Below are 13,298 nucleotides of genomic sequence, written 5' to 3'. Positions count from 1 at the left end.
GAAGCTTGACTGTTAGAATAATTTACAGCTGACTCGGGATTGGAGTTGACAGTTTACCACTGTATAAACATGAACAAATTGTTGCTAATTCTCTTGGTTGGACTTTCCTGTACCGAACGTAAGTTGTGGGTGAAAGTACAACGTGTAGTTTTGCGTAAGACAGGTTTATTTTGCAGACGATGTTGGATTCAATGGAAACTATGGCAACATTGATAACCTATCTCCAACCGGTGCTTCTAGGTAAACAGCAAAAAGTGACAAATTAACTTACGACGGTTTGTTTCGGCTCAATTTCTTTAGCAGTGTTTACTGTGGTGTGAAAATAATCGAATTGATAACTTTGAATAAAAAAGCCAAACCTACTATCATTAAGCAGACGTATTCGAAACATCTTCTTAAGAATGGTCACCATATTAGCTTTTGGCTGAACAAAATGTTTTACTGTCTTCAATTACTTTTTATTGTGGATAATTTTTCAATGCAGGGGTTCCGGTCTCGTATGAAATGGCTTCAACAGATCTTACCGCAATGAATAGATACAAGTCAATCATACTAACGGCAGCCACAAGCAGTTACATGGACCCCGCTGTCATAGCAGGTATATTAATCGCCCCCACAGTATGATGCTGTTTGTATTTCATATGACACACACTACGTTCGCAGTGGAAAAAGGGAAAACAATCATGAGGTCGATATGTGTTGAAATGGCACTTTCAAGTTTTAGAATCATCTTTCACATATGTCACATAAAATAAAATTTAATGTAGAACAGCGGTTCACAAAAATAGTTTTAAGTTCAACTACGATCGGTGTGTGAGATTGGCACATTTTTGTGTAATATTCTGCGCTTGCATTAGTTCATTCTACAGCAGAATTTTTTAACCGAGCTCAAACTGATGCGGTGACCGTTACAGGCGGGTCAGCAGTCACTTTCCAATATGAGTTCGAATGTGCGCAGCCAGATTTCCTTTTTGACTGAACAATTTTGAACAAAATGTGCATCTGAAAGATTTCTCTCCCGTATGGATTCGTTTGTGTTTTTTCACTTCCGATGCCGTTTTAAAAGGCTTGTCACAAAAATCGCATCTGAATGGTTTCTCTCCAGTGTGAGTTAGTTTGTGGTCTTTGAGTGTCGATTTGGCCGTGAAACACTTTTCGCAATAATCGCATCTGAAAGGTTTCTCTCCAGTATGAGTCCGAATGTGTTTGCTTAGATATCCTTTCGTGCTAAACCCTCGTGAACAACATGGGCATTTGAAAGGTTTCTCTCCAGTATGGGTTTGAACGTGTGCACTCAAATCTCCTTTCTGGCTGAACGCTTTCGAACAAAATGTGCATTTATAAGGTTTCTCTCCAGTATGAGTTCGTTTGTGTTTTTTGACTTCCGATGCCGTTTTAAAAATCTTTTCGCAAAAATCGCATCTGAAAGGTTTCTCTCCAGTATGAGTTAGTTTGTGGTCTTTGAGTGTCCATTTGGCTCCGAAACACTTTTCGCAATATTCGCATCTGAAAGGTTTCTCTCCAGTATGGGTCCGAATGTGTGAGCTTAGATTTCCTTTCTGACTAAACGCCTTGGAACAAAACATGCATTGGTAAGGTTTTTCTTCAGTATGTGTCCGAGTGTGTGAGCTTAGCTGTGATCTTTGCTTGAACGCCTTTAAACAAAATGTGCATTTGAAAGGTTTCTCTCCAGTATGAGTCCGAATGTGCGCGCTAAGATTTCCACTCCGATTGAACATTTTCGAACAAAATGTGCACTCATATTGTTTTTCTCCAATCTTTCGTTTGCGGATTTTGAAGGATGGATTTTGATGCTCCCCTGTGTGATTGATTTTATGTTTCTCCAGCGAATCTTTTGTTTGAAACGACATTTCACAAATCTTGCAGTGAAATCGTTCCATTTCTGTTTGTTTTCTGTTTTCTGCTTGAACTTCTTGCCTATACTAGCAATGATCTCACAATTCAAAGTTACAGAGTAAATGTAAGTCAGTCCTATACATTTGCTGACTACAAAGCACATTGATTATTTTGCACTTGTCTGGAAACAATTTGAATCGACATAATACGCCGCAAAGGTTTGTAACAGTAAGTTATAGCTATCTGCAGCTTTCTTGCCAAGTTTTGTGTAGCCTTTCTCAAAATACACCAAATATCTCAACAAATAACGTTACTAATTCCGTAATTACGTATTGGTATATCTGCTGTTGTACGTAGGAGTCTATCCGAGTACGTAAAATGTTCTGCGTGTAAAGAAGTTGAAAGATGTATCAATATTTAAAGGTTGAAGTGCCAAAGGAAGAGAAAGAAGTTTTGGAACTGTGATTAAAAGCTCAACGGAGTGGTTGTTATCTGCAGTGGAGGGAGTCGTTCGGCGATTATAAAACACACAGAAAGTGAAAGGACGAGAACTCAAAACGTGTCAACTTCCAAGCCCGGGGTTTAAATCTAACAAGTGCACGAGGTGACAACTGACGATTGCAATGATTAGATAAAAATACGACTAAACAGCACTTCTAAATAATGGTTGTGAGTTCGAATCATAAGCATTTTACAAACACATGGTCTTAACCCTCTATGGACAGAATTATTAAATTTTAAGAAAAAAATAATTTAGTGTGGCAATGAGAGACTTACATACCTGCATAAGAAATATTTGTAATTTGGGGTGGGGAGTTCGAGGTTTTTTCAATTGGAAAAATGTGTCACACTGGTCCATTCAAGGACAAATTTTGATGAAAAAAAAAAATAATTCCTGCAGTTCTAAAATAGTAAACTGACCTTGAAAATCGAACGAAAACTGATACAACACTTGAGGTACTATATATTATAATTATTATGCTTGTTTATTTGCATTAATTTTTTTTCTTTGTCATGTGCAGTCATGCATAGCATTTCAAAATACCTTCGAAACTTGGATTTGCCACAAGTAAACAAAATAATGCAAGAAAAATTAAGTGTTTATATTCCAATTGCCAAAGCGTCCATTAGCAAAACAACCGTCTAGTGATTGCAATCATATACAGAAGTGGAAAAATGTTAAGCTAGTATTTTCCACCAAGTTGTATTCTGCTCAGCCCAATGTGAAAGTCCAATCAATTGACTCCCACCACGAATGGGTGTAGTTTAGAAAATGTCGAGGTTTCAGTTATGGAGTCATATGCTGAATCAATAATGGCATAATCATTTGAGCAATACTCAAACAAGTAAAACACTATAGTCAAATGGGGTAATTATCGCATGTTTTCGAAGGTCTGCATGAGTGTAATAATCTCTTAATTTTGTTTTGCTTTGATTGATTGCCTGAACTTGTGGATGCTTTATCACATATGTTGTACTTACACGGTTTCTCTCCTGTATTGGTTGGGTAAAAACGTGGAAGACATTAATCCTGGTTGTAACCTCTCAAAACAGTTGGTACTATGATATTAATACAGAGTGTCAGTGTCTAACAATTACCCCTGAATGGAAAAATGTGCATGGGGTAAATATTAGATGCATTTTTCTAAGAGGACAGACTAGGTAGTCGTTTGAGTTTAACCTTCATTGAAAACTTTAGGGCTTGACCTGCCAGTGTTTCCTAAATGAAATTTCAAATCATTAAAACACTGTTAATTTTTAACAAATTACTATATCCACTTAGTTTGAAAAATTTTACGTAAAATGAATCCCCCTCACAAAAAAATTCTATTTTTTATCAGTGTTTAACAGAAGAAAATGGAGGCTTCCAGCTTACCACATGCACAAGATAAAGTTTGAGGGAACCATAGTTTTTTTATTCCTTTGATAGCGTCCACTAATTACCCCATAACTTTAACTGTCCGACAATTACCCAACTGACTAACTATATGTATTTGATTTAACATGGAAATTGCTAAACTAAGCTCTGCTCATCATCAAAATTAGAATATTTTCCGATAAGTCATCATCAATTTCACCATTATCATCCCCCATAAACCTACCACACCATTTGCTACCATCAATTTACCTTATATTTACTGTATATAATGGCAAATATTCCCAATTTAAGAGCAAAACCATAAACTTTTGATTTTTATATCTATTACAAAATATCACCTAATGGACTATGTCATCAAATTTGTTACATTGACAAACATTTCCATAAAATCCTAAAAAAACATATGTGACCAAAATTCGTTGGTATTTACTTCAATAAAATCTACGCCCACATGTATGATTTTTTTCAACTCACTAACTTAAAAGTAAAGCTTTCAAATACAACCGCAAACCTACAACAAACAGTCATTTACCAAAACACAACTTTCGAAAACTACCGCCGTTCACACTATTGGAGTTAACCATAACAGTGTTTCCAATTGCAAAATTGGCGTTCTTTGAAACGTAAAGAATGAGATATTCTTGATCGGCGCTCAAAAAACGTTTGTTAAGGGTATGTTCATGACATGTATTCTAAACGTTACCAATTTGTCACAAATGTCAATATAGCAATAAATTGTTTTTACTACATGAAATCTACCTAACCAGCAGCACTTCTTTCACAACAACAACAACTGTTGTGTTTTTGCAACAACCGCCCATGGACCAATTGGACATATACGAGGACATATGGCACAAACACTTAAACGCTAAAATCAACATTCAAAAATTTATTTTACCGTCAGTTACGTGAGCCCCGCCCATTTCATTTTACTTTATTTCTTTATTACAAACTATTTATCGTTGTTTCACCTGATTAACCAATGTACGCCTGTGGTGATAAAAAAGTAGGTCACTTGTAACATCTGATCAGAGCTTCGTGCAGTATGTTAGCACCAGAGGTTTCTACTGTTCGGCCAGTTTTATCGTTTTATCATTTTTAGCATCTAACTATGTCTTTTGATAAAGGATTTTTGTGTCCTATAGTCAGCATCACCCGCTGTACACAAAATATGCACATTACTTTATTTTATTTTAATTCGCGGAAATAAACTGACTGACTGACTGACTGACTCTTTTCTGTTTATTTTGTTTGTAGGACTGAAGATGCCTTAATAAAAACGAAACATGTTTTCTAAAACTAGAAACGTGGACACAAAGTTGTTGTAGAAACATTTAAAATTAAATGTCAATATAAGGATAAGCATACAAGTGATGGCAACAATTCACTTATAATGTTTGTTTTTTTCATTATAGATTCGGATATGCTTTGATTGATTGCCTGAACTTGTGGATGCTTTATCACATATGTTGTACTTACACGGTTTCTCTCCTGTATTGGTTGGGTAAAAACGTGGAAGATTTGAGTGTTTTTCTGGGCATGTTTGTTTAAGCAAAACTTACTCTTGAGAGGTTTATCGGCATTTTGTATCCGGACGTGTGTGTAACGTTTATGCTATGATATAATGAAATGACTTTCAATTTTGTATCGCCGAGGCGAATACCACAGTTCCTGGAACTTTTTGACCGTAATCACCTAATGACAGTATCGTGGCTCACGCGACGGCATTCTTACTCTGTTTTGATTGTCTATAAATCTGTGGTTCGTGTGGTCAGAATTCATTTCACATTGTGGAACCGCCTATTCTACTTTGGCTTGCCTTGTGTAGGATCAATCGTCTGTTCTGCACACAAGTTTCGTTCGTATACAAATAAACAAAAAACCCAAGTCTGGTTCGCTACAAAGAGTAGTCAGGAGTCAGGGAAACGCAGCTGCAGCTGAACAGGTAATCAACCAACAAACACGCCAACTCTTACATGTGCGACCAATCTCCATTTTGTGTCGAGAGCTTGATTACACACGTTGCACTAGTATGGCTTCTTTCCAGTTTGAATACCTTTGTGCGTTTTTACATGGGCATTTGTTGGACAAACCTTTTCACAAATTTCGCATCTGAAAGGTTTCACTTCAGTGTGAATGTATACATATCCGCCCAATTCGCGTTTTTTTCTACGCTTTTAAACGAAATGAGCACATGAAGGAATTTTCTCCAAAGTGCACCCCACGTGTACGACATTTGACATCTGAATTTAACAGGAAACATTTGATGCAAAAAAATCTCATCTTAAAGGTTTTTGTTCTGTGTGAATTCTAATATGTGGGTTTACATCGCACTTTTTTCAGAACATCTTTGAGCAAAAAGATCATTGTATAGTTTACTCTTTGGTAAGAGTCGATATTAGACTTGAAATCTGAAACTTGAAAGTTTTAGAATCATCATACACATATGTCACATAAAATAATCTATATAATAAATTTTCGTGGGTATAGTATATGTGCATGTTTTCTTCGTCGTAATACATCATTCTGTCAACTATTTGTGTCAAAGAAACTTATATGTTATAGATTGACAAACGATATCACTAGTTAAAGGAGATTGGAATTCTCTGACCCACGTACTCCAAGGCACACATATCCTGATCAACTTCATTGTTCAAGTCCAGGTAAAATTCCCCACCTGGAGTCTTGATCAGCAACTGCAAGGCGGAATTGCTGCTTACAACTTTGGCATTTGCAACGTTCGACCCAGGGATAAACTGGATAAAGGAACAAACCATAATGATTACTCCAATGATGTCTTTGCCAGGTGTCATTTTTTTCGCAAAAATGGATACAATTAGAGAATATTTGTCGAGTGCATAAGTCTTTGTTTGTGAGAAAATTTGTGTGATTGAACATGTCGATAAAAACTTGGTTCGATTTTGCAAACTGTCGGTTGTAAATTTGGAAATCAGTTCTGTAATTTTCACATTGTCAATGCTGTCAAATTAAACGCATGTAAATAACAAAAATATTTTCGCAATTTGATCTTCTTTGTCAAGACCCAGTCTTTGAATGGATAATGCGTGCGATTTTCTATTTGATGATGACGCAAAAAATTAACATTATTAAACCAATGTGGTGAGCAAAAAATTCGTTGCAGTATCAAAACAAACTACTGCGGGTGGCAATAAAGCGAGGGCATGGATGCTTTGACTTGATACAAAATACGGAAACAATCAACTAAAATTGTATGAATATAAATCGTTTAACTGTATAACCCAACGCTGCATACGGTGTTGTGATGTGTCGTCCGGGTAATTACGGTGATGTTACAGTACAAACTTTAATCTCGAAACAAATAGTTGTTTTTTGCACACTTGTTTATAGGCTTATGGCGACCGCACTGTTCGCCTGCGCATTGAAGTGTGCACTGCCTTCTTCTTGTGTCGCCGTTACTTAAACGTGTGTTTTGTGTTGCTTACTCTTGCTACACTGCACAACTTGCTAAATGGTTTAAATAGCCGATCAACCAATTATTGGTGACCCCGAAACTCCAAATACCTTGTTTGGAGATCATGCGTGCGTGCGTCGAAAATTTGCGGTTACCACAGGACCAACACGACACAGTAAACTACCGATATCAGTAATAGGTGGGTCTGAAGGCACACTCCAATATCAAACGTGTCTGCTTAAGATTCTTTGAACATTTTGACCTTTTCTATTGAACATTTTTTAGCAAAACATTACACAGGTTAAACATCGGTGTGAGTTAGAATATATGTTTTTTGATTTCTATGCTAAACACATTGATAAGGTTTCTCTCCGGTATGCGTTAGTCTGTGAACTTTAACATGGGAGGAGGATGCGAAACACTTTTCCCCGTGTGAGTTCGAGTGTGCTTTGTTAGATTTTCTTTGAGGCTAAACACCTCTGATCAAGATATTCAATTAAAAGGTTTCTCTCCGGTATGAGTTCGTTTGTGTTTTTTGACTTTTGATGCGGTTGTGAAGCACTTTTCGCTAAAATCGCATCTGAAAGGTTTCACTCCAGTATGAGTCCGAATATGTTTGCTTAGATTTCCTTTCTGACCAAACACCTTGGAACAAAACATGCATTTCTAAGGTTTCACTCCAGTATGAGTTAGTATGTGGCGCTTGAGTGTCGATTTGGCTGTAAAACACTTTTCGCAATAATCACATCTGCAAGGTTTCTCTCCAGTATGATTCCTTATGTGTCTGCTTAGATTTCCTTTCTGACCAAACACCTTGGAACAAAACATGCACTTGTAAGGTTTCTCTCCAGTATGTGTCCGAATGTGACTGCTTAGAGTTCCTTTCGTGTTAAACCTTCGCGAACAAAATGTGCATTTGAAAGGAATCACTCCAGTGTGGGTTTGAATGTGTGCACTCAAATGTCCTTTCTGGTTGAATGCTTTCGAACAAAATGTGCATTGAAAAGGTTTTTCTCCCGTATGAGTTAGTTTGTGTTTTTTGACTTCCGATGTCGTTTCAAAAGACTTTTCGCAAAAATCGCATCTGAAAGGTTTCACCCCAGTGTGAGTTAGTTTGTGGGCTTTGAGTGTCGATTTGGCTATGAAACACTTTTCGCAATATTCGCACCTAAAAGGTTTCTCTCCAGTATGAGTACGAATGTGCGAACTTAGATGTGCTCTTTGGTTGAAACCTTTCGAACAAAAATTGCATTTGAAAGGTTCCTCTCCAGTATGAGTCCGAATGTGTGAACTTAGATGTGCTTTTTGGTTGAACGCTTTTGAACAAAATGTGCATTTGAAAGGTTTCTCTCCAGTATGAGTCCGAATGTGTCTGCTTAAATTTCCACTCTGGCTGAACATTTTCGAACAAAACGTGCATTTATAGGGTTTTTCTCCAGTAGAAATTCGTTTGTGGATGTTGATGGATGCTCTTTGATGTTTTTCACGGAGAAATAGATTCTCCACTGTGTGAATGAAGTCATGCTTTTCCAGTAAATCTTTGGTTTGAAACGACTTTTCACAAATCTTGCAGTAAAAGTGTTCCATTTCTGTTTGTTTTGTATTTTCTGCTTGAACTTCTTGCCTATAGTAGCAATGATCACACAATTCTAAGTTACAGTGTAAATGTAAATCAGTCCTATACTTTTGCTGACTACAAAGCAAAAAAAATATTTTCGCTTGTCTGGAAACAATTTGAATCGATATAATACGCCACAAAATCCACAAAAAGGTTTGTAAAAGTAAGTTATGAGTATATGCAGTTTCCTTGCCATGTTTCATGTGGCCTTTGTCAAAATACACCAAATATCTCGACAAATAACGTTACTAATTCTGTAATTACATATTCGTATATCTGATATTATACGTAGGAGTGTATCCGAGTACGTAAAAAGTTCTGCGTGTAAAGAAGTTGAAAGATGTATCAATATTAAAGGTTAAAGTGCCAAAGGAAGAGAAAGAAGTTTTGGAGTTGCGATTAAAAGTTTTACGGAGTGGTTTTTATCTGCAGTGGATAGTGCAGTTCGGCGATTATGAAACACACAGAAAGTGAAATGACGAGAACACAAAACGTGCCAACTTCCAAGCAGGGGGTTTAAATCTAACAAATGCACGAGGTGACAAACTGACGGTTGCAATCATTAGATAAAAATACGACTAAACAACACTTCTGAATAATGGTTGTGAGTTTTAATCATAAGCATTTTACAAACAGATGTTCTTAACCATCTATGGACAGAATTATTAAATTTAAAGAAAAAAATAATTTGGTGTGGCAATGAGAGACTTATATACCTGCGTAAGAAATATTTGTAATTTGGGGTGGGGAGTTTGGGTTTTTGAAACATGACAAATTTGTCACACTGGTCCATTAAAGGGAAAAATTTCAATGAAAAAAAAAGTAATTTCTGCAGTTTTAAAATAGTAAAATGACCTTGAAAATCGAACAAAAACTGATACAACCTTTACTGGTACTATATATTATAATTATTATGTTTGTTTATTTGCATTAATTTGTTTTTCTTTGTCATGTGCAGTCATGCATAGCATTCAAAAAAGCATATATGAAACTTGGATTTGCCACAAGTAAACAAAAGAACCCAAGAAAAGTTAAGTGTTAATCCAATTGCCAAAGCATCCATTAGCAAAACAACCATCTAGTGAAAACAACCATATACAGAATTGGTAAAATTTTATGCTAGTATTTTCCACCAAGTTGTATTCTACTCAGCCCAATGTGAAAGTCCAATCAATTGACTCCAACCATGAATAGGTGTGATTTAGAAAATGTCGAGGTTTCAGCTATGGACTCATATGCTGAATCAACAATGGCATAATCATTTGAGTAATACTCAAACAAGTAAAACACTATAGTCAAATGGGCTAATTATCGGACGTTTTTCACCAACGTTGCAAATTTTGACATTACATCTAGAATTATTTCGTTTTGCTTTGTGTTGGGTAAAACCTGATACATCCCTTTAAAAATGAAAGTATCAGTCACTTGCAACTATGTTGGCAGATAATTTAAGTTTTTACTGTCCATAGTTTATTCGAATCCAAAATACTGCATAACATTCTGTTTTTGCTGGTTGCATAATAGAATAATTGACTGTTTTCGAAGGTCTGCATGAGTGTAATAATCTCTTAATATTGTTACATGACATTGAAGCCATATTTATACACAGGAAATAGGTGAACAATTAATGTGATTAAATTTAAGGAAAAGTTACAAAACTAAATCCTATTATTCAATCTTAAATTAGAATTTAGATTTGAATAGCTTAGAATTTGAATCATCCAAACTTGTTATTTTGATTTACCCACATCCCACATCCCTATATTGCATTAATTCTGGTTGTAACCACTCAAAACAGTTGGTACTATGATATTAATACAGAGTGTCAGTGTCTAATAATTACCCCTGAATGTAAAAATGTGCATGGGGTAAATATTAGATGCATTTTTCTAAGAGGACATACTAGGTAGATGTTTGAGTTTAACCTTCATTGAAAATTTTAGGGCTTGACCTGCCAGTGTTTCCTAAATGAAATTTCAAATCATTAAAACACTGCTAAACTTTAACAAATTACCATATGCACTTAGTTTGAAAAAGTTTACGTGAAATGAATCCCCCTCACAAAAAATTCTATTTTTTATCAGTGTTTAACAGAAGAAACAAAACATGGTATTTTTAACTACTGCAGGCTTCCAACTTACCACATGCACCAGATAAAGTTTGAGGGAACCATAGGTTTTTTCCTTTGGTAGCGTCCACTAATTACCCCATAACTTTAACTGTCCGACAATTACCCAATTGACTAACTATATGTATTTGATCTAACATACAAACTGCTCAACTAAGCTCTGCTCATCATCAAAATTAGAATAAAATATCACCTAATGAGCCGTGCCATCAAATTTGTTTCATTGACAAAAATTTCCATAAAATCCTAACAAAACATATCTGACCAAAAATCGTTGGTATATACTTCAATAAAATCTACGCCCACATGCATGATATTTGACACCACCCTCATTCTGGCAGAATTCTGGCAGAATAATTTTGCAAATTTGCCACATTTCGCAAGGTACAACAGGCATTTACTCAAAAATTGAAATTAAGGTGCCGGATGACCTTCAAATCGCCCATCGAAGACGACCAGCTTTTTGCGAATCAGCAGCATAATGGCGTAATGCCGGCATGCGAAAAATTTCCTATTAAAACAATTCTGCTCGGCGTTCTTGCAATAGGTGCCAATATTGACCAAATTTGACCATATTGACCAATAAGCCTTCTAAATTTATAACTTTGGCAGTATGCAAGTACAACATGTGTTCAATCATGTACATTTGCACATATCAGCAAACTTGGCAATAATACACAACTTTATTTGTAAAAAATTGTATTTGTTGACTTCCGGGGCCGGGCCACGTAGCAGCCTTCGACATGCTACAAAATGTTGATTTGCGGACTGCAGTTTGTCCACCCTTGGTGTAAACAAATACAAAACATTTTTGCTACATGTTTAGATGATGGATTGCTTTCTACGTTTCTTTTTCATGTGCTCTTTGGATAAAATGGCAACAAATTTTAGAGATATGTGACATACATAACGCTAAATACTATTTTTTCCAATACACACAAACATATGTATTTACTGTTTATCCTGTGACATGCGTTGCATAATTGATTTCTGTGACAAAATACTGTAAAAAAAATATGCTCTATTTTCTGTGCAGGTCGTATTCAGTTCGAAAAAAAAGAAAAAGTTGAATTGTGATGGTTACTTTTGAGGGAAAAGAAAATTGAATATGTAGTGTAGTTCATACTACACCTGACAAATTCCTGCAAATGTGTCATTGGTAGGGGAGTCAGGAGATAATAGGAGAGGGGTTGATAAAATTTTCATGTTAGGTACCACGAATCCATACGAGTTGATAAACCCTTCGGTATCTGAGATCGAATCGTAATAGAATGCAACAGTACAGTCAAACGATAACGCGTGAAATATGTCCACATCAACGTCATTGCGTCATAAGGGACAAACAGAAAGAAAGGCAATCTTCGACCAAAACGAATTTCAATGCCAGGACCAAACTTTATTTTATCAAAATAGGTCTAAAGACCGCATATCAGCAATTCTATTAAAATAGTTTTGCCCGCGGGGAATGCCCGTCTTGTACTCCTGCGTCATAGAGAGTCTCAGTTTCGTCACAAGGCAACCGGTGATGCATTGGGGTCAATTTTCTGTTTAATAAGCAAGAAGTAACGTGGTGAAGCCAGGGCGATTTTCAGCGTGTTTGGTGCAGTTTTAGTGCAAATTTTTGCTCTTCTCAGTCAGTCAGATGTTTGGTGCAGGGTGCTGTGAAAAGTTTAGTTGAAAAACCATCAAAATGTTCAAGGGGATGAAGCACAAAATTGAATCTTTTATTGGCACCTATTGCAAGAACGCCGAGCAGAATTGTTTTAATAGGGAAGTTTTTCGCATGCCGACATTACGCCATTATGCTGCTGATTCGCAAAAAGCGGGTCGTCTTCGATGGGCGATTTGAAGGTCATCCGGCACCTTAATTTCAAATTTGTTAATTGCATGTGGTAGAGCATTAAATTTCCGTTCTCGTGATATTGGTCAATATTGGCACCTATTGCAAGAACGCCAAGCAGAATTGTTTTAATAGGGAAGTTTTTCGCATGCCGACATTACGCCATTATGCTGCTGATTCGCAAAAAGCGGGTCGTCTTCGATGGGCGATTTGAAGGTCATCCGGCACCTTAATTTCAAATTTGTTAATTGCATGTGGTAGAGCATTAAATTTCCGTTCTCGTGATATTGGTCAATATTGGCACCTATTGCAAGAACGCCGAGCAGAATTGTTTTAATAGGGAAGTTTTTCGCATGCCGACATTACGCCATTATGCTGCTGATTCGCAAAAAGCGGGTCGTCTTCGATGGGCGATTTGAAGGTCATCCGGCACCTTAATTTCAAATTTGTTAATTGCATGTGGTAGAGCATTAAATTTCCGTTCTCGTGATATTGGTCAATATTGGCACCTATTGCAAGAACGCCGAGCAGAATTCTTTGTAT

The 13,298-nt window shown here is 36.4% G+C and overlaps 2 protein-coding genes across 2 annotated transcripts; both read right to left on the bottom strand.

Moving 5' to 3' along the window:
• Positions 1–926: 926 nt before the first annotated feature.
• LOC145903081 (uncharacterized) lies at positions 927–1,901 on the bottom strand. The gene has a single exon (XM_082991163.1). The coding sequence runs from the start codon at positions 1,899–1,901 to the stop codon at positions 927–929; it is 975 nt and encodes a 324-aa protein (XP_082847289.1).
• Positions 1,902–7,486: 5,585 nt separating this feature from the next.
• LOC145903080 (uncharacterized) lies at positions 7,487–8,756 on the bottom strand. Its single transcript, XM_082991162.1, has one exon. The coding sequence runs from the start codon at positions 8,754–8,756 to the stop codon at positions 7,836–7,838; it is 921 nt and encodes a 306-aa protein (XP_082847288.1). The 3' UTR covers positions 7,487–7,835.
• Positions 8,757–13,298: the final 4,542 nt, after the last annotated feature.

The sequence above is a fragment of the Ascidia mentula genome, chromosome 5 (genome assembly GCF_947561715.1).
Source record: "Ascidia mentula chromosome 5, kaAscMent1.1, whole genome shotgun sequence".
Classification (NCBI taxonomy): domain Eukaryota; kingdom Metazoa; phylum Chordata; class Ascidiacea; order Phlebobranchia; family Ascidiidae; genus Ascidia; species Ascidia mentula.
The sequence above is the reverse complement of the archived record's forward strand: the minus strand, read 5'-3'. Positions and strand labels throughout refer to the sequence as shown.